We start from the raw sequence: 20,514 nt of genomic DNA on the forward strand, positions 1-20,514 counted from the left end.
GGCCGTGATGACAGTGCACAAAGAAGGGAATTTTGTTACTTACCGTAAATTCCTTTTCTTCTAGCTCTTATTGGGAGACCCAGACGATTGATTGACGATTGGGGTATAGCTACTGCCCTCCGGAGGCCACACAAAGCACTACACTAAAAAGTGCAAGGCCCCTCCCCTTCTGGCTATACCCCCCCGTGGTATCACGGGTACTCCAGTTTTAGTGCCAAAGCAAGAAGGAGGAAGCCAATAACTGGTTTAAACAAATTAACTCCGAGAAACATCGGAGAACCGAAAAAACCGTTCAACATGAACAACATGTGTACCCGCAAACAACAAAAAAATCCCGAAGGACAACAGGGCGGGTGCTGGGTCTCCCAATAAGAGCTAGAAGAAAAGGAATTTACGGTAAGTAACAAAATTCCCTTCTTCTTCAGCGCTCTATTGGGAGACCCAGACGATTGGGACGTCCAAAAGCTGTCCCTGGGTGGGTAAAGAAATACCTCATGTTAGAGCTGCAAAAAAACAGCCCTCCCCTACGGGGATGTCACTGCCGCCTGCAGGACTCTTCTACCTAAGCTGGCATCCGCCGAAGCATAGGTATGCACCTGATAATGCTTGGTGAAAGTGTGCAGACTCGACCAGGTAGCTGCCTGGCACACCTGTTGAGCCGAAGCCTGGTGTCGTAATGCCCAGGACGCACCCACGGCTCTGGTTGAGTGGGCTTTTAGCCCTGAAGGAACCGGAAGCCCCGCAGAGCGGTAGGCCTCTAGAATTGGTTCTTTGATCCATCGAGCCAGGGTGGCTTTAGAAGCCTGCAATCCCTTGCGCGGACCAGCGACAAGGACAAAAAGAGCATCGGAACGGCGCATGGGCGCCGTTCGGGAAATGTAGATTCTGAGTGCTCTCACCAGATCTAGCAAACGTAAGTCCTTTTCATACCGGTGAACCGGATGAGGGTAAAAGGAAGGCAAGGATATATCCTGATTAAGATGAAACGAGGATACGACCTTAGGGAGAAACTCCGGAATGGGGCGCAGCACTACCTTGTCCTGGTGGAACACCAGGAAAGGAGCCTTGGATGACAAAGCTGCCAGCTCAGACACTCGCCGAAGCGATGTGATCGCGACAAGAAACGCCACTTTCTGTGACAGGCGAGAAAAGGAAACGTCCTTTAGAGGCTCGAAGGGCGGCTTTTGCAGAGCAACAAGTACTCTGTTCAGATCCCATGGATCTAACGGCCGCTTGTACGGGGGCACAATATGACAGACCCCCTGTAGGAACGTGCGCACCTTAGGAAGACGTGCTAGACGCTTCTGAAAAAACACCGACAGTGCCGAGACTTGCCCTTTAAGGGAGCTGAGCGACAAGCCCTTTTCCAACCCCGATTGCAGGAAGGAAAGAAAGGTGGGCAATGCAAATGGCCAAGGGGATACTCTCTGTGCAGAGCACCAAGATAAGAAAATCTTCCACGTTCTGTGGTAGATCTTAGCAGACGTTGACTTCCTAGCTTGTCTCATTGTGGCTACGACTCCTTGAGATAATCCTGCAGACGCTAGGATCCAGGACTCAATGGCCACACAGTCAGGTTCAGGGCCGCAGAATTCTGATGGAAAAACGGCCCTTGGGACAGTAAGTCTGGTCGGTCTGGCAGTGACCACGGTCGACCGACCGTGAGATGCCACAGATCCGGATACCACGATCTCCTCGGCCAGTCTGGGGCGACGAGTATGACGCGGCTGCAATCGGATCTGATCTTGCGTAACACTCTGGGCAAGAGTGCCAGAGGTGGAAAGACGTATGGGAGCCGGAACTGCGACCAATCTTGAACCAATGCGTCTGCCGCCAGAGCTCTTTGATCGCGCGACCTCGCCATGAATGCCGGGACCTTGTTGTTGTGCCGGGACGCCATTAGGTCGACGTCCGGCACTCCCCATCGGCGACAGATTTCCTGAAACACGTCCGGGTGAAGGGACCATTCCCCTGCGTCCATGCCCTGGCGACTGAGGAAGTCTGCTTCCCAGTTTTCTACGCCGGAGATGTGAACTGCGGATATGGTGGAGGCCGTGGCTTCCACCCACATCAGAATCCGCCGGACTTCCTGGAAGGCTTGCCGACTGCGTGTCCCCCCTTGGTGGTTGATGTATGCCACCGCTGTGGAGTTGTCCGACTGAATTCGGATCTGCCTTCCTTCCAGCCACTGCTGGAAGGCTAGTAGGGCAAGATACACTGCTCTGATTTCCAGAACATTGATCTGAAGGGTGGACTCCTGCGGAGTCCACGTCCCCTGAGCCCTGTGGTGGAGAAACACTGCTCCCCACCCTGACAGACTCGCATCTGTCGTGACCACTGCCCAGGATGGGGGCAGGAAGGATCTTCCCTGAGACAATGAGGTGGGAAGGAGCCACCATTGTAGAGAGTCCTTGGCCGTCTGGGAAAGAGAGACTTTCCTGTCCAGGGACGTTGACTTCCCGTCCCATTGGCGGAGAATGTCCCATTGAAGTGGACGCAGATGAAACTGCGCAAAGGGAACTGCTTCCATGGCTGCCACCATCTTCCCGAGGAAGTGCATGAGGCGCCGTAAGGGGTGCGACTGGCCCTGAAGGAGGGATTGCACCCCTGTCTGTAGTGACCGCTGCTTGTTCAGCGGAAGCTTCACTCTCGCTGCTCGAGTATGGAACTCCATGCCAAGATACGTTAGTGACTGTGTCGGAGACAGATTCGACTTTGGAAAGTTGATGATCCATCCGAACGTCTGTAGAGTCTGCAGTGTAGCATGTAGACTGAGTTGGCATGCCTCTAGAGAGGGTGCCTTGACAAGTAGATCGTCTAGGTAAGGGATCACCGAGTGTCCCTGAGAGTGCAAGACCGCTACCACTGCCGCCATGACCTTGGTGAAAACCCGTGGGGCTGTCGCCAGACCGAATGGCATAGCTACGAACTGAAGATGTTCGTTTCCTATCACAAAACGTAGAAAACGTTGATGTTCTGTAGCAATTGGTACGTGGAGATAAGCATCCTTGATGTCTATTGAGGCAAGGAAGTCTCCTTGAGACATTGAGGCCACGACAGAGCGGAGGGTTTCCATCCGGAACCGCCTGGCGTGCACATGTTTGTTGAGCAGCTTTAGATCCAGAACAGGACGGAACGAGCCGTCCTTTTTTGGAACCACAAAGAGATTGGAGTAAAACCCTCTCCCTTGTTCCTGAGGCGGTACAGGAACCACTACTCCTTCCGCTCTTAGGGAGTCCACCGCCTGCAGCAGGGCATCTGCTCGGTCTGGATGTGGGGAGGTTCTGAAGAACCGAGCTGGAGGACGAGAACTGAACTCGATTCTGTACCCGCGAGACAAAATGTCTGTCACCCACCGGTCTTTGACCTGTGACATCCAAATGACGGAAAAGCGGGAGAGCCTGCCCCCGACCGGAGATGCGGAGGGGGGGAGCTGGAAGTCATGAGGTAGCCGCTTTGGAAGCGGTTCCTCCATTTGTTTTCTTGGGGCGTGCGTGAGCCCGCCAGGAATCTGCGCTTCTTTGCGTCCTCTGAGTCCCTTTGGACGAGGAGAATTGTGTCTTGCCCGAACCTCGAAAGGACTGAAACTTCTGCTGCCATCTTTTCTGCTGAGGTTTGCTTGATCTGGGCTGGGGCAAAGAAGAGTCTTTACCCTTGGACTGTTTAATGATGTCAGCCAATGGCTCGCCAAACAGTCTATCTCTAGATAAAGGCAGGCTGGTTAAACATTTTTTGGAACCAGCATCTGCTTTCCAGTCCTTTAACCACAAGGCTCTGCGCAAAACTACCGAATTGGCGGACGCCATTGAGGTGCGGCTGGTAGATTCTAGGACTGCATTGATAGCGTAAGACGCAAACGCGGACATCTGCGAGGTAAGGGACGCCACTTGCGGCACCGCTGGATGTAAGATAGCATCCACTTTTGCTAACCCTGCTGAAATAGCTTGGAGTGCCCATACGGCTGCGAATGCTGGAGCAAACGACGCGCCGATAGCTTCATAGACAGATTTTAACCAGAGGTCCATCTGTCTGTCATTGGCATCCTTAAGTGAAGCGCCATCCTCCACTGCAACTATGGATCTAGCTGCAAGTTTGGAAATCGGGGGGTCAACTTTTGGACACTGGGTCCAGCGCTTGACCACATCAGGGGGGAAAGGAAAACGTGTATCCTTAGAACGTTTAGAGAAACGCCTTTCTGGATGAGCGTCGTGTTTCTGGATTGACTCTCTGAAGTCAGAGTGATCCAAGAAAGCACTTAATTTACGCTTGGGATAGAGAAAACGAAACTTCTCCTGCTCTGCAGCTGCCTCCTCTGCTGAAGGAGCTGGGGGAGAAATATCTAACAGTCTATTGATGGCTGAGATAAGATCGTTTACCATGGCGTCCCCATCCGGGGTATCCAGATTGAGAGGGGTTCCAGGATAAGACTCCTGATCACTCTCATCAGACGCATCACAGAACGACTGATTGCGCTGAGACCCTGAGCAGTGTGATGACGTTGAGGGTCTTTCCCAGCGAGCTCGCTTAGGGTGGCTGGGGCTATCATCTGAGTCATAATACTCAGCCTGTGAAGCCGGGGACCCCCTTGCAGTCTGGACTAATTCCAACTGAGGGGGATTAGAGGACAGAGACCTCGCCGTGTCCATAGACTGAGCCCCAGGCATGGATTGCAAAGTTTCAAGGATTTTTGCCATAGTCACAGACATATTATCAGCAAAAACTGCAAAGTCTGTCCCTGACACCGGGGCAGGACTTACAGGCGTCTCAGCCTGGGTCACTATCTCTCCTGACTCCGGCTGGCGAAGCAGCACCGGATCTGAGCATTGCACACAATGGGGGTCCTTGGAGCCTGCTGGTAGAGCAGCCCCACATGCAGCACACGCAGTGTACACAGCCCTAGCCTTGGCAGCCTTGCGTTTTGTGGATGACATGTTGCTGCCTCCTCAGAGCGACTTGGGTATACAGCCAGGAAGCGACCTCACAGTGCAAGCAATAAGGAAATATATATATGTCCAGTGACACAGTACACTAATACACACTGAGGCACTAGAGGGGCCAGCTGAAAAGCCGCTTACCGCCCGCTTAAGAGCGGGTGTGTGATCTCCAAAGCCCCCTAGTCCAGGTCTCCCAGAGCCTTGCGTCCTTCCTCCAGCCAGACATGCATGTAATGGCTGCCGGCGTCCTGAGAGAGGAGGGGGGGCGGGCCCTGGGCGTTCCTGACTAAGAGCGGGAAGCCTGCTTCCCTCTGTGCCTAGTGAGAGGGCTGGAGCATGTAAATCAGGCTCCAGCCCTCGTCGCTGCCGTGAAACAGCGTCTCTCCCCTACCCTGATTGACAGGGTGGGGGCGGGAACGAATCGGAGCTGCCGGCGTCCTAGGCCGCAAAAGCCGGGGACTAGATTTATAAACGCCACCGCCGTAAAAGCGCGGTCGGCGTGTCCCCGGCGAACTAAAAGTCACAGCAGCGCCGCCGGTCCAGCGGGGGTCGGCGCTGCGTTCCCACAACACAGAAAAAAGTCCCCCAGTAAACTGTAGGAACACTAGCTCTAGCGTTACGGTCCCCGGCGCACTACAACACCCAGCCAGCCCGGAGTGTGTCTGTGCCTGCCGGGGACACAGAGTACCTGTATGATGCAGGGCCTTGTCCCTGATGGTACTCCTGCTCGGCATCCACCAGGTGCTATGGGTCTGTGGATGGAGCCCGGCGTCAGAGCTTAGAGGCCGGCAGGATCCCACTTCCACAGAGCCCTACAAGGGGATGTGGAAGGAAAACAGCATGTGGGGCTCCAGCCCCTGTACCAGCAATAGGTACCTCAACCTTACAACACCATCCACGGGTGAGAAGGGAGCATGCTGGGAACCCTATATGGGCCCTCTTTTCTTCCATCCGAAATAGTCAGCAGCTACTGCTGACTAAAATCTGTGGAGCTATGCATGGAATGTCTGACCTCCTTCGCACAAAGCTTGAAAACTGGAGTACCCGTGATACCACGGGGGGGTATAGCCAGAAGGGGAGGGGCCTTGCACTTTTTAGTGTAGTGCTTTGTGTGGCCTCCGGAGGGCAGTAGCTATACCCCAATCGTCAATCAATCGTCTGGGTCTCCCAATAGAGCGCTGAAGAAATCCATACAGATATGGTTGGGGAGAGAGCTTTGTGGAAAGAGGACTTTCTGCTCACAGCCTGAAACTCAACCCCATCCTATAACTTTGGGATGAACTAGAACGGAGGTTGTGAGCTTGATCTCTCCCCAACCTCTGTGTCTGACCTCAAATGCGTTTTTTTATTTAATGAGTAAAAAATTCTAACAAACCCCTCCAAAATCTTGTAGAAATCCTTCTCAGAAGAGTGCGGTCCGTTATAGCTGCGCAGGGGCCGATTCCATATTAAATGTCAATAAGTTTAGTATGGGTCCAGATATGCTACTCTAGGTGCATTGTGAAGGGGGCACACAAGATATGTAAATATAAGGGCTGTGTTACTGGGTACAGAGGGGGTGGGGGTGTGGCCCCGCTCCGTCTGAATACATGCCTCCTGACAACAGTCATTGTGTTGTCACCGGATGACTCCCAGGCTGCAGAATCTAGCAGCGTGTCCACACACATTACTGTACTCATTGCCGAGAATAACTCATTATCCCCAATCACTTCCCTTCTTGAAAAAATAAAAAAATATATATGATAATTTACGAAAGGACGAAGCATTTTATAAGTGTTAATCCCTCAGAAAAGGACAGCGACGCCGACCTGCGAGTCCAGCAGACAGGGACACGTGTGCGTTATGTAATGTTAGAAATACGCGGCAGAAGGATTTCTGGAGAACGAGGGCTTTTTTTTTTATTTATTTTTTTTTCTAGTGGTTTAATATTAGAAATAACAAGCGCTGGATGTGAAGCAGCCGATCTGCCACTCCACATATCCACATACAGCTGCTGCACTGTGACCCGCAACCTCCAACTGCTCACAGCCTAATGCTACATCTGATACCAGACTAAAAATACATACAAGATATGCAAAAGGCTGAAAACTAAAGAAATAAGAAATCAGGGAAGAAAAAGCAGAGTATCAAACCATTTTATAACCAGACGCTTGTTGAGGATGCAGCAGGAAGAAAACTAAAATCATGGACGATCTTCTAGATTTCTTTTGCATGCATTTCTGCCTTTTGTGAAAGGAGTTGTCCAGCACATCGGTGTCCTAATTTTGGGATAGTCAACGGTGGTCCACCACCCGGCACTCCCACCGATCATGTGATCTGAGCTCGGCCCCATTGTACGGAGACGTGTTGTCCTGGCCATATAGACTGGTTACTTCTAGCAGCCACAATGGCTGGTGAATGCAGGACCCCACCAATCTGATACCGATGACAGATACAACATCAATATTGAAGAGGTACTGGACAGCCCCTTTCACCGGTCATGTCTAATTACACAGTTTTGTTCAAATAAGTCGTTCTCTCCTCGGGACCCTCACCTCTGCTCCTCCTTTTCCATGTCATCAAACAAATGCAGCAAAGATGCTGCCAGCTCGTACAATTCCTTACATACTGCTGGTTCATCAAAGCAAGGAGCAGCCATCTAAAACAAGCAATGCAAAAAATAATGAGGGGTGGCAGGGATTGATAGCGGCATTTAAATGGTTAAACAACAGTGATCTGAGCTGGCTATGGTTGCAGCAGTTAGGAGCATATGGAAGGAAAACAGCGGGCTCAGCTCCTGAGCACGTACTGGATTGGACATACAAGTGCAGCTCAATATATTAGATTATCAAAAAAATAATTTCAGTAATTCAATAGAAAGAAGGGAATTTTGTTTACTTACCGTAAATTCCTTTTCTTCTAGCTCCAATTGGGAGACCCAGACAATTGGGTGTATAGCTTCTGCCTCCGGAGGCCACACAAAGTATTACACTTTAAAAAGTGTAAACCCCTCCCCTCTGCCTATACACCCCCCCGTGCATCACGGGCTCCTCAGTTTTGGTGCAAAAGCAGGAAGGAGGAAACTTATAAATTGGTCTAAGGTAAATTCAATCCGAAGGATGTTCGGAGAACTGAAACCATGAACCAAAAGAACAATTCAACATGAACAACATGTGTACACAAAAAAACAACAGCCCGAAGGGAACAGGGGCGGGTGCTGGGTCTCCCAATTGGAGCTAGAAGAAAAGGAATTTACGGTAAGTAAACAAAATTCCCTTCTTCTTTGTCGCTGCATTGGGAGACCCAGACAATTGGGACGTCCAAAAGCAGTCCCTGGGTGGGTAAAAGAATACCTCGGTAAAAGAGCCGTAAAACGGCCCCTTCCTACAGGTGGGCAACCGCCGCCTGAAGGACTCGCCTACCTAGGCTGGCATCTGCCGAAGCGTAGGTATGCACTTGATAGTGTTTCGTGAAAGTGTGCAGACTCGACCAGGTAGCCGCCTGACACACCTGCTGAGCCGTAGCCTGGTGCCGCAAAGCCCAGGACGCACCCACGGCTCTGGTAGAATGGGCCTTCAGCCCTGAAGGAACCGGAAGCCCAGAAGAGCGGTAGGCTTCCAGAATTGGTTCTTTGATCCACCGAGCCAAGGTTGACTTAGAAGCCTGCGACCCTTTACGCTGGCCAGCGACAAGGACAAAGAGCGCATCCGAGCGGCGCAGGGGCGCCGTACGAGAAATGTAGAGTCTGAGTGCTCTCACAAGATCTAACAAATGCAAATCCTTTTCACATTGGTGAACTGGATGAGGACAAAAAGAAGGTAAGGAGATATCCTGATTGAGATGAAAAGGGGATACCACCTTCGGGAGAAATTCCGGAACCGGACGCAGAACCACCTTGTCCTGGTGAAACACCAGGAAGAGGGCTTTGCATGACAGCGCTGCTAGCTCAGACACTCTCCGAAGTGAAGTGACTGCCACTAGGAAGACCACCTTCTGTGAAAGGCGTGAGAGAGAAATATCCCTCATTGGCTCGAAGGGTGGTTTCTGAAGAGCCATTAGCACCCTGTTCAGATCCCAGGGTTCTAGCGGACGCTTGTAAGGAGGGACTATGTGGCAAACCCCCTGCAGGAAAGTGCGTACCTGTGGAAGCCTGGCTAGACGCTTTTGAAAAAACACAGAGCGCCGAGACTTGTCCCTTAAGGGAGCCGAGAGACACACCCTTCTCCAGTCCGGATTGAAGGAAGGACAGAAAAGTGGGCAAGGCAAACGGCCAGGGAGGAAAACCCTGATCAGAGCACCAGGATAAGAAGATTCTCCACGCTCTGTGGTAGATCTTGGCGGACGTTGGTTTCCTGGCCTGTCTCATAGTGGCAATGACCTCTTGAGATAACCCTGAAGACGCTAGGAGCCAGGACTCAATGGCCACACAGTCAGGTTGAGGGCCGCAGAATTCAGATGGAAAAATGGCCCTTGAGACAGCAAGTCTGGTCGGTCTGGTAGTGCCCACGGTTGGCCCACCGTGAGATGCCACAGGTCCGGGTACCACGACCTCCTCGGCCAGTCTGGAGCGACGAGGATGGCGCGGCGGCAGTCGGACCTGATCTTGCGTAACACTCTGGGCAGCATTGCCAGAGGAGGAAACACATAAGGTAGTCGAAACTGCGACCAATCCTGAACTAAGGCGTCCGCCGCCAGAGCTCTGTGATCTTGAGACCGTGCCATGAATACCGGGACTTTGTTGTTGTGCCGAGACGCCATGAGATCGACGTCCGGCGTTCCCCAGCGGCAACAGATCTCTTGAAACACGTCCAGGTGAAGAGACCATTCCCCTGCGTCCATGCCCTGGCGACTGAGAAAGTCTGCTTCCCAGTTTTCTACGCCCGGGATGTGAACTGCGGAGATGGTGGAGGCTGTGGCTTCCACCCACAGCAGAATCCGCCGGACTTCCTGGAAGGCTTGGCGACTGCGTGTGCCGCCTTGGTGGTTGATGTATGCCACCGCCGTGGCGTTGTCCGACTGAATTCGGATCTGCCTGCCTTGCAGCCACGACTGGAACGCCTTTAGGGCTAGATACACTGCCCTTATCTCCAGAACATTGATCTGAAGGGAGGACTCTGTCGGAGTCCAGGTACCCTGAGCCCTGTGGTGGAGAAAGACCGCTCCCCACCGTGACAGACTCGCGTCCGTCGTGACCACAGCCCAGGATGGGGGCAGGAAGGATTTCCCCTTCGACAAAGAAATGGGAAGAAGCCACCATTGAAGGGAGGCCTTGGCTGCCCGAGAGAGGGAGACGTTCCTGTCGAGGGACGTCGACTTCCTGTCCCATTTGCGGAGAATGTCCCATTGAAGTGGACGCAGATGAAACTGCGCAAAAGGAACTGCCTCCATTGCTGCCACCATCTTCCCTAGGAAGTGCATGAGGCGCCTCAAGGGATGCGACTGGGCTCGAAGGAGAGATTGCACCCCTGTTTGTAGTGAACGCTGTTTGTCCAGCGGAAGCTTCACTATCGCTGAGAGAGTATGAAACTCCATGCCGAGATATGTCAGTGATTGGGCCGGTGTCAATTTTGACTTTGGGAAATTGATGATCCACCCGAATCTCTGGAGAGTCTCCAGAGCAATGTTCAGGCTGTGTTGGCATGCCACCCGAGAGGGGGCCTTGACAAGCAGATCGTCTAAGTAAGGGATCACCGAGTGTCCCTGAGAGTGTAGGACTGCTACCACTGTTGCCATGACCTTGGTGAAGACCCGTGGGGCTGTCGCCAGGCCGAAAGGCAATGCCACGAACTGAAGGTGTTCGTTCCCGATGGCGAAACGCAGGAAGCGCTGATGCTCTGGTGCAATCGGCACGTGGAGATAAGCATCCCTGATGTCGATTGATGCTAGGAAGTCTCCTTGGGACATTGAGGCGATGACGGAGCGGAGAGATTCCATCCGGAACCGCCTGGTTTTCACGTGTCTGTTGAGCAGTTTGAGGTCCAGAACGGGACGGAAAGATCCGTCCTTTTTTGGTACCACAAACAAGTTGGAGTAAAAACCGTGGCCCCATTGCTGAAGGGGAACAGGGATCACCACTCCTTCTGCCTTCAGAGTGCTCACTGCCTGAAGAAGAGCATCGGCTCGCTCGGGGGGTGGAGATGTTCTGAAGAAACGAGTCGGAGGACGAGAGCTGAACTCTATCCTGTAACCGTGAGACAGAATGTCTCTCACCCATCGGTCTTGGACATGTGGCAACCAGGCGTCGCAAAAGCGGGCGAGCCTGCCACCGACCGAGGATGCGGTTTGGGGAGGCCGAGAGTCATGAGGAGGCCGCTTTGGGAGCGGTTCCTCCGGCGGTCTTCTTAGGACGTGACTTAGACCGCCATGAATCGGAGTTCCTCTGACCCTTCTGTGGCCTGTTGGACGAGGAGAATTGAGATCTGGCTGAGGGCCGAAAGGACCGAAACCTCGATTGTACCTTCCGTTGTGGAGGTCTGTTTGGTTTGGACTGGGGTAAGGACGAGTCCTTTCCCTTGGATTGTTTAATGATTTCGTCCAATCGCTCGCCAAACAGGCGGTCGCCAGAAAATGGCAACCCGGTTAAGAACTTTTTGGAAGCAGAGTCTGCCTTCCATTCACGTAGCCACATGGCCCTGCGGACTGCCACCGAATTGGCGGATGCTACCGCCGTACGGCTCGCAGAGTCCAGGACAGCATTCATGGCGTAGGACGCAAACGCCGACGCCTGAGAGGTTAAGGACACAACCTGCGGGGTAGAGGCGCGTGTGACTGCATTAATCTCAGACTGGCAAGCTGAGATAGCTTGTAGTGCCCATACGGCTGCGAATGCCGGAGCAAAGGACGCGCCAATAGCTTCATAGATGGATTTCATCAGGAGCTCTATCTGCCTGTCCGTGGCATCCTTGAGTGATGCACCATCTGCCACTGCAACTATGGATCTAGCCGCCAGTCTAGAGACTGGAGGATCCACCTTGGGACACTGAGCCCAACCCTTGACTACGTCAGGGGGGAAGGGATAACGTGTGTCATTAAGGCGCTTGGTAAAGCGCTTGTCCGGAAAGAAGGGAATTTTGTTACTTACCGTAAATTCCTTTTCTTCTAGCTCTTATTGGGAGACCCAGACGATTGGGGTATAGCTACTGCCCTCTGGAGGCCACACAAAGCACTACACTAAAAGTGCAAGGCCCCTCCCTCTCTGGCTATACCCCCCCGTGGTATCACGGGTACTCCAGTTTTAGTGCCAAAGCAAGAAGGAGGAAGCCAACAACTGGTTTAAACAAATTAACTCCGAGTAACATCGGAGAACTGAAAAACCGTTCAACATGAACAACATGTGTACCCGCAAACAGCAAAAAACAATCCCGAAGGACAACAGGGCGGGTGCTGGGTCTCCCAATAAGAGCTAGAAGAAAAGGAATTTACGGTAAGTAACAAAATTCCCTTCTTCTTCAGCGCTCTATTGGGAGACCCAGACGATTGGGACGTCCAAAAGCTGTCCCTGGGTGGGTAAAGAAATACCTCATGTTAGAGCTGCAAAACAGCCCCCCCCTACGGGGATGTCACTGCCGCCTGCAGGACTCTTCTACCTAAGCTGGCATCCGCCGAAGCATAGGTATGCACCTGATAATGCTTGGTGAACGTGTGCAGACTCGACCAGGTAGCCGCCTGACACACCTGTTGAGCCGAAGCCTGGTGCCGTAATGCCCAGGACGCACCTACGGCTCTGGTTGAGTGGGCTTTTAGCCCTGAAGGAACCGGAAGCCCAGCAGAACGGTAGGCCTCTATAATTGGTTCTTTGATCCATCGAGCCAAGGTGGCTTTAGAAGCCTGCAACCCCTTGCGCGGACCGGCGACAAGGACAAAAAGTGCATCGGAACGGCGCATGGGCGCCGTGCGGGAAATGTAGATCCTGAGTGCTCTCACCAGATCTAGCAAACGCAAGTCCCTTTCATACCGGTGAACCGGATGAGGATAAAAGGAAGGCAATGATATATCCTGATTAAGATGAAACGAGGATACGACCTTAGGGAGAAACTCCGGAATGGGGCGCAGCACAACCTTGTCCTGGTGGAACACCAAGAAGGGAGCCTTGGATGACAGAGCAGCCAGCTCAGACACTCGCCGAAGCGATGTGATCGCAACAAGAAACGCCACTTTCTGTGACAGGCGAGAAAGAGAAACTTCTTTGAGAGGCTCGAAGGGCGGCTTCTGGAGAGCCACTAGTACCCTGTTCAGATCCCATGGATCCAACGGCCGCTTGTACGGGGGCACAATATGACAGACCCCCTGCAGGAACGTGCGCACCTTAGGAAGACGTGCTAGACGCTTCTGAAAAAACACGGATAGTGCCGAGACTTGCCCTTTAAGGGAGCCGAGCGACAAGCCCTTTTCCAACCCTGATTGCAGGAAAGATAGAAAAGTGGGCAATGCAAATGGCCAGGGAGACACTCCCTGAGCAGAGCACCAGGTTAAGAAAATCTTCCACGTTCTGTGGTAGATCTTAGCAGAAGTTGACTTCCTAGCTTGTCTCATTGTGGCTACCACTCCCTGGGATAATCCTGTTGACGATAGGATCCAGGACTCAATGGCCACACAGTCAGGTTCAGGGCCGCAGAATTCTGATGGAAAAACGGCCCTTGAGACAGCAGGTCTGGACGGTCTGGAAGCGACCACGGTCGGCCGACCGTGAGATGCCACAGATCCGGATACCACGATCTCCTCGGCCAGTCTGGGGCGACGAGTATGATGCGGCTGCAATCGGATCTGATCTTGCGTAGTACTCTGGGCAAGAGTGCCAGAGGCGGGAATACATATGGGAGGCGGAAGTGCGACCAATCTTGCACCAAGGCGTCTGCCGCCAGCGCTCTTTGATCTCGCGACCGCGCCATGAATGCCGGGACCTTGTTGTTGTGCCGAGACGCCATTAGGTCGACGTCCGGCACTCCCCATCGGCGACAGATTTCCTGAAACACGTCCGGGTGAAGGGACCATTCCCCTGCGTCCATGCCCTGGCGACTGAGGAAGTCTGCTTCCCAGTTTTCTACGCCCGGGATGTGAACCGCGGATATGGTGGATGCTGTGTCCTCCACCCAATTCAGAATGCGCCGGACTTCCTGAAAGGCTTGCCGGCTGCGCGTCCCTCCTTGGTGGTTGATGTATGCCACCGCTGTGGAGTTGTCCGATTGGATTCGGATCTGCTTTCCTTCCAGCCACTGTTGGAAGGCCAGTAGGGCAAGATACACTGCCCTGATTTCCAGAACATTGATCTGAAGGGTGGACTCCTGCTGAGTCCACGTCCCCTGAGCCCTGTGGTGTAGAAACACTGCTCCCCACCCCGACAGGCTCGCATCTGTCGTGACTACTGCCCAGGATGGGGGCAGGAAGGATCTTCCCTGAGACAATGAGGTGGGAAGGAGCCACCATTGCAGAGAGTCCTTGGCCGTCTGGGAAAGAGAGACTTTCCTGTCTAGGGAAGTCGTCTTCCCGTCCCATTGGCGGAGAATGTCCCATTGAAGTGGACGCAGATGGAACTGCGCAAAGGGAACTGCTTCCATGGCTGCCACCATCTTCCCTAGGAAGTGCATGAGGCGCCGTAAGGGGTGCGACTGGCCCTGAAGGAGCGATTGCACCCCTGTCTGTAGGGACCGCTGCTTGTTTAGCGGAAGCTTCACTCTCGCTGCTCGAGTATGAAACTCCATGCCAAGATACGTTAGTGACTGTGTCGGTGACAGATTTGACTTTGGAAAGTTGATGATCCATCCAAAAGTCTGGAGAGTCTCCAGCGTAGCCTGTAGACTGAGCTGGCATGCCTCTTGAGAGGGTGCCTTGACAAGTAGATCGTCTAGGTAAGGGATCACCGAGTGTCCCTGAGAGTGCAAGACTGCTACCACCGCCGCCATGACCTTGGTGAAGACCCGTGGGGCTGTCGCCAGACCAAATGGCAGAGCTACGAACTGAAAATGGTCGTCTCCTATCACAAAACGTAGAAAACGTTGATGTTCTGTAGCAATTGGCACGTGGAGATAAGCATCCTTGATGTCTATTGAGGCAAGGAAGTCTCCTTGAGACATTGAGGCAATGACAGAACGGAGGGTTTCCATCCGGAACCTCCTGGCGTGCACATGTTTGTTGAGCAGTTTTAGGTCCAGAACAGGACGGAATGAGCCGTCCTTTTTTGGCACCACAAAGAGATTGGAGTAAAACCCTCTCCCTTGTTCCTGAAACGGTACAGGAACCACTACTCCCTCCGCTCTTAGGGAGTCCACCGCCTGCCGCAGGACATCTACACGGTCTGGGTGTGGGGAGGTTCTGAAGAACCGAGCTGGAGGACGAGAACTGAACTCGATTCTGTACCCGCGCGACAAAATGTCCGTCACCCACCGGTCTTTGACCTGTGACATCCAAGTGTCGTAAAAGCGGGAGAGCCTGCCCCCGACCGGAGATGCGGAGGGAGGGGACTGGAAGTCATGAGGTAGCCGCTTTGGAAGCGGTTCCTCCATTTGCTTTCTTGGGGCGTGAATGAGCCCTCCAGGAATCTGAGTTTCTTTGCGTCCTCTGAGTCCCTTTGGACGAGGAGAATTGTGTTTTGCCCGAACCTCGAAAGGACTGAAACTTCTGCTGCCACTTTCTCTGCTGAGGTTTGCTTGATCTGGGCTGGGGTAAAGAGGAGTCTTTACCCTTGGACTGTTTAATGATGTCAGCCAATGGCTCGCCAAACAGTCTTTCTCTAGACAAAGGCAAGCTGGTTAAACATTTTTTGGAACCAGCATCTGCTTTCCAGTCCTTTAACCACAATGCCCTGCGCAAAACTACCGAATTGGCAGACGCCATTGAGGTGCGGCTGGTAGATTCTAGGACCGCATTGATAGCGTAAGACGCAAACGCGGACATCTGCGAGGTAAGGGACGCCACTTGCGGCACCGCTGGATGTAAGATAGCATCCACTTTCGCTAAACCAGCTGAAATAGCTTGTAGCGCCCATACGGCTGCGAATGCTGGAGCAAACGACGCGCCGATAGCTTCATAGACAGATTTTAACCAAAGGTCCATCTGTCTGTCATTGGCATCCTTAAGTGAAGCGCCATCCTCCACTGCAACTATGGATCTAGCTGCAAGTTTGGAAATCGGGGGATCCACCTTTGGACACTGGGTCCAGCGCTTGACCACCTCAGGGGGGAAAGGATAACGTGTATCCTTAGAACGTTTAGAGAAACGCTTTTCTGGATGAGCATCGTGTTTCTGGATTGATTCTCTGAAGTCAGAGTGATCCAACAGAGCACTTAATTTACGCTTGGGATAGAGGAAACGAAATTTCTCCTGCTCTGCCGCTGCCTCTTCTGCTGAAGGGGTTGGGGGAGAAATATCTAACAGCCTATTGATGGCTGAGATAAGATCGTTTACCATGGCGTCCCCATCCGGGGTATCCAGATTGAGAGGGGTTCCAGGATTAGACTCCTGATCACTCTCTTCAGACACATCACAGGGAGACTGATTGCGCTGAGACCCTGAGCAGTGTGATGACGTTGAGGGTCTTTCCCAGCGAGCCCGCTTGGGGTGGCTGGGGCAATCATCTGAGTCATCATACTCATCCTGAGAGGCCGGGGACCCCCTTGCAGTCTGGATTAAATCCAACTGCGGAGGGTTAGAGGACATAGACCTCGCCGTGTCCATAGACTGAGCCCCAGGCATGGATTGCAAAGTTTCCAGGATTTTTGCCATAGTCACCGACATATTAACCGCAAAAACTGCAAAGTCTGACCCTGACACCGGGGCAGGACTTACAGGCGTCTCAGCCTGGGTCACTATCTCTCCTGACTCCGGCTGGCGAAGCAGCACCGGATCTGAGCATTGCACACAATGGGGGTCTTTGGAACCTGCTGGTAGAGCAGTCCCACAAGCAGCACACACAGTGCACACAGCCCTAGCCTTGGCAGCTTTGCGTCTTGTGGATGACATGCTGCTGCTTCCTCAGAGCGATCTGGGGTATTCAGCCAGGAAGCGACCTCACAGTGCAAGAAATCAATAAATCTCTATGTCCAGTGACACAATACACTAACATACACTGAGGCACTAGAGGGGCCAGCTGAAAAGCCGCTTACCGCCCGCTAAAGAGCGGGTGTGTGGTCTTCCAAAGCCCCTCAGTCTAGGTCTCCCAGAGCCTTGCGTCCTTCTTCCAGCCAGCCATGCATGTAATGGCTGCCGGCGTCCTGAGGGAAGAAGGGGGGCGGGCCCTGGGCGTTCCTGACCAAGAGCGGGAAGCCTGCTCCCTCTGTGCCTAGTGTGAGGGCTGGAGCATGTAAATCAGGCTCCAGCCCTCCTCGCTGCCGTGAAACAGCGTCTCTCCCCTACCCTGATTGACAGGGTGGGGGCGGGAACGATCGGAGCTGCCGGCGTCCTAGGCCCAAAAGCCGGGGACTAGAGTTATAAACGCCGCCGCCGTAAAAGCGCGGTCGGCGTATCCCCGGCGCACCACAAGTCACAGCAGCGCCGCCCGGGCCCGGTCCCTGATGGTACTCCTGCTCCGTATCCATCAGGTTCTGATGGGTCTGTGGATGGAGCCCGGCGACAGAGCTTTGAGGCCGGCAGGATCCCACTTCCACAGAACCCCCAAGGGGATGTGGAAGGAAAAACAGCATGTCAGGCTCCAGCCCTGTACCAGCAATAGGTACCTCAACCTTACAACACCATCCAGGGGTGAGAAGGGAGCATGCTGGGAACACTATATGTGTCCTCTTTTCTTCCATCCGAACTAGTCAGCAGCTACTGCTGACTAAAATCTGTGGAGCTATGCATGGAATGTCTGACCTCCTTCGCACACAAAGCTAAAACTGGAGTACCCGTGATACCACGGGGGGGTATAGCCAGAGAGGGAGGGGCCTTGCACTTTTAGTGTAGTGCTTTGTGTGGCCTCCAGAGGGCAGTAGCTATACCCCAATCGTCTGGGTCTCCCAATAGAGCGCTGAAGAAAGCTCGGTGTTTCTGGACTGTATCTCTGAAGTCGGAGTGATCAAGAAACCCACTCCGTGTACGTTTGGGAAACCTAAAACGGAATTTCTCCTGCTGAGAAGCTGACTCCTCACTCGGAGGAGCTGGAGGAGAAAGATCCAACACCTGATTGATGGACGCTATAAGGTCGTTTACTATGGCGTCCCCTTCAGGTGTATCAAGGTTGAGAGCGGTGTCAGGATCAGAGCCCTGATCTGCCCCATCCGCTTCATCCTCCAGAGAGTCCTCATGCTGAGACCCTGAACAGTGTGATGAAGTCGAGGGAAGCTCCCAGCGAGCCCGCTTAGCCGGTCTGGGACTGCGGTCCATGTCGGATTCCTCACCGTGGGACCTATGAGTCGCCCCAGGAGCACTTTGCTGCTCCAACCGAGGGGGGCCTGGGGTCAATCATTCAACTGTGCCCAGGGCCTGTGTTACCGGTCTGGACTGCAAAGCTTCTAGTATCTTAGCAGACCATTTATCCATAGACTCAGACAGTTTGTCAGCGAATACTGCAAACTCTGTCCCTGTCACCTGGACAGTGGCAGCAGGTGGTTCCACCTGGGCCGGAGGTCCCACCAGTGGCAGAGGCTCCGGCTGAGTGAGTGTCACAGGGGCCGAACATTGCACACAATGAGGGTAGGTGGAACCTGCAGGTAGCATAGCCGCACATGAGGTACAGGTTGCAAAGTAAGCCTGTGCCTTGGCACCCTTGCTTTTTGCGGACGACATGCTGTTGTCTCCTCTTAGAGCAATCAGAGAGGGTATATAGCCAAAGCAACAGTGCGGCCGTACAGAGTAAATGTATACAATATAATCATATAAATATACACTTCGGCACCCAGGGGGGCCAGCACCTAGTGACAGGTGAGGCTTACCGACCGCCTGCAGCGGTTGTGTGACCACCAGATTCCCTGCCTGGGCCTCCCAGAGCTGTGGAGCTCGGTTGTCTCCCTGAAGTTCTCCAGCGTCAGAAGCGCTGATAGGAATGGCTGCCAGCGTCCTGAGAGGAGGAGGGAGCCGTGGGCGTGCCTCAGAAAGTGCGGGAACCTGGTGCCCCACGGTGCTCAGTGAGGGGGGGAGGAGGATACTAAGTATGATCCAGCCCTCAGCGCTGACGTCCAGTGCAGCGTCCCGCCCTTACCCCTGACTGGCAGGCCCGGGGGCGGGAGTATGCGGTACTAGGCCGCAAAAGCCGGGGAGTAAAGTTATAAGCGCGGCCGGCAAACAAGCGCGGTCAGCGCGGTAGTCCCGGCGCACCAACACACCCAGCAGCTGCTGCAGCGTCCATAACACAGGCGCTCTATGCGCCGTCCCCAAGGGGACACAGAGTACCTCAGAGGAGCAGGGCCTTGTCCCTGACGATACCCGGTCTCCTGTCCAGCAGATTCCCCCAGGGGCTGCGGAGGGAGCACGGTCCCAGTGCATGGTGACCGATTAGGATCCCACTTCACCCAGAGCCCCTAAGGGATGGGGAAGGAAAACAGCATGTCGCTCCTGCCTATGTACCCGCAATGGGTACCTCAACCTTAACAGCACCGCCGACCAGAGTGGGGTGAGAAGGGAGCATGCCGGGGGCCCTGTTATGGGCCCTCTTTTCTTCCATCCGATATAGTCAGCAGCTGCTGCTGACTAAATTGTGGAGCTTGCGTGCATGTGTGCCTCCTTCGCACAAAGCATAAAAACTGAGGAGCCCGTGATGCACGGGGGGGTGTATAGGCAGAGGGGAGGGGTTTACACTTTTAAGTGTAATACTTTGTGTGGCCTCCGGAGGCAGAAGCTATACACCCAATTGTCTGGGTCTCCCAATGGAGCGACAAAGAAATGGGAAACACAAATTATATAGAGTCATTACACACAGAGGGATCTATTCCTATATATTATATAGAGTCATTACACACAGAGGGCTCTATTCCTATATATTATATAGTCATTACACACAGAGGGATCTATTCCTATATATTATATAGAGTCATTACACACAGAGGGATCTATTCCTATATATTATATAAAGTCATTACACACAGAGGGATCTATTCCTATATATTATATAAAGTCATTACACACAGAGGGATCTATTCCTATATATTATATAAAGTCATTACACACAGAGGGCTCTATTCCTATATATTATATAGAGACATTACACAGAGGGATCTATTCCTATATATTATATAAAGTCATTACACACAGAGGGCTCTATTCCTATATATTATATAGTCATTACACACAGAGGGATGTATTCCTATATATTATATAGAGTCATTACACACAGAGGGATCTATTCCTATATATTATATAGTCATTACACACAGAGGGCTCTATTCCTATATATTATATAGTCATTACACACAGGGATCTATTCCTACATATTATATAAAGTCATTACACACAGGGGGCTCTATTCCTACATATTATATAGAGACATTACACACAGAGGGCTCTATTCCTATATATTCTATAGTGTCATTACACACAGAGGGATCTATTCCTATATATTATATTATATAAAGTCATTACACACAGGGGGCTCTATTCCTACATATTATATAGAGACATTACACACAGAGGGCTCTATTCCTATATATTATATAGTCATTACACACACAGGGATCTA

The 20,514-nt window shown here is 52.7% G+C and overlaps 1 protein-coding gene across 2 annotated transcripts in view; it reads right to left on the reverse strand.

The window, feature by feature from the left end:
* TDRD9 (tudor domain containing 9) overlaps window positions 1–20,514 on the reverse strand; it is a 502,525-nt gene that overhangs the window by 280,887 nt on the left and 201,124 nt on the right. For both annotated transcript variants that reach the window (XM_075330093.1, XM_075330094.1), the window contains one exon: window positions 7,469–7,572. In XM_075330093.1, coding sequence (XP_075186208.1) covers window positions 7,469–7,572 — 104 coding nt within the window. The remainder of the gene's footprint in view (window positions 1–7,468; window positions 7,573–20,514) is intronic.

This window comes from Anomaloglossus baeobatrachus, chromosome 12, assembly GCF_048569485.1.
Source record: "Anomaloglossus baeobatrachus isolate aAnoBae1 chromosome 12, aAnoBae1.hap1, whole genome shotgun sequence".
NCBI lineage: Eukaryota > Metazoa > Chordata > Amphibia > Anura > Aromobatidae > Anomaloglossus > Anomaloglossus baeobatrachus.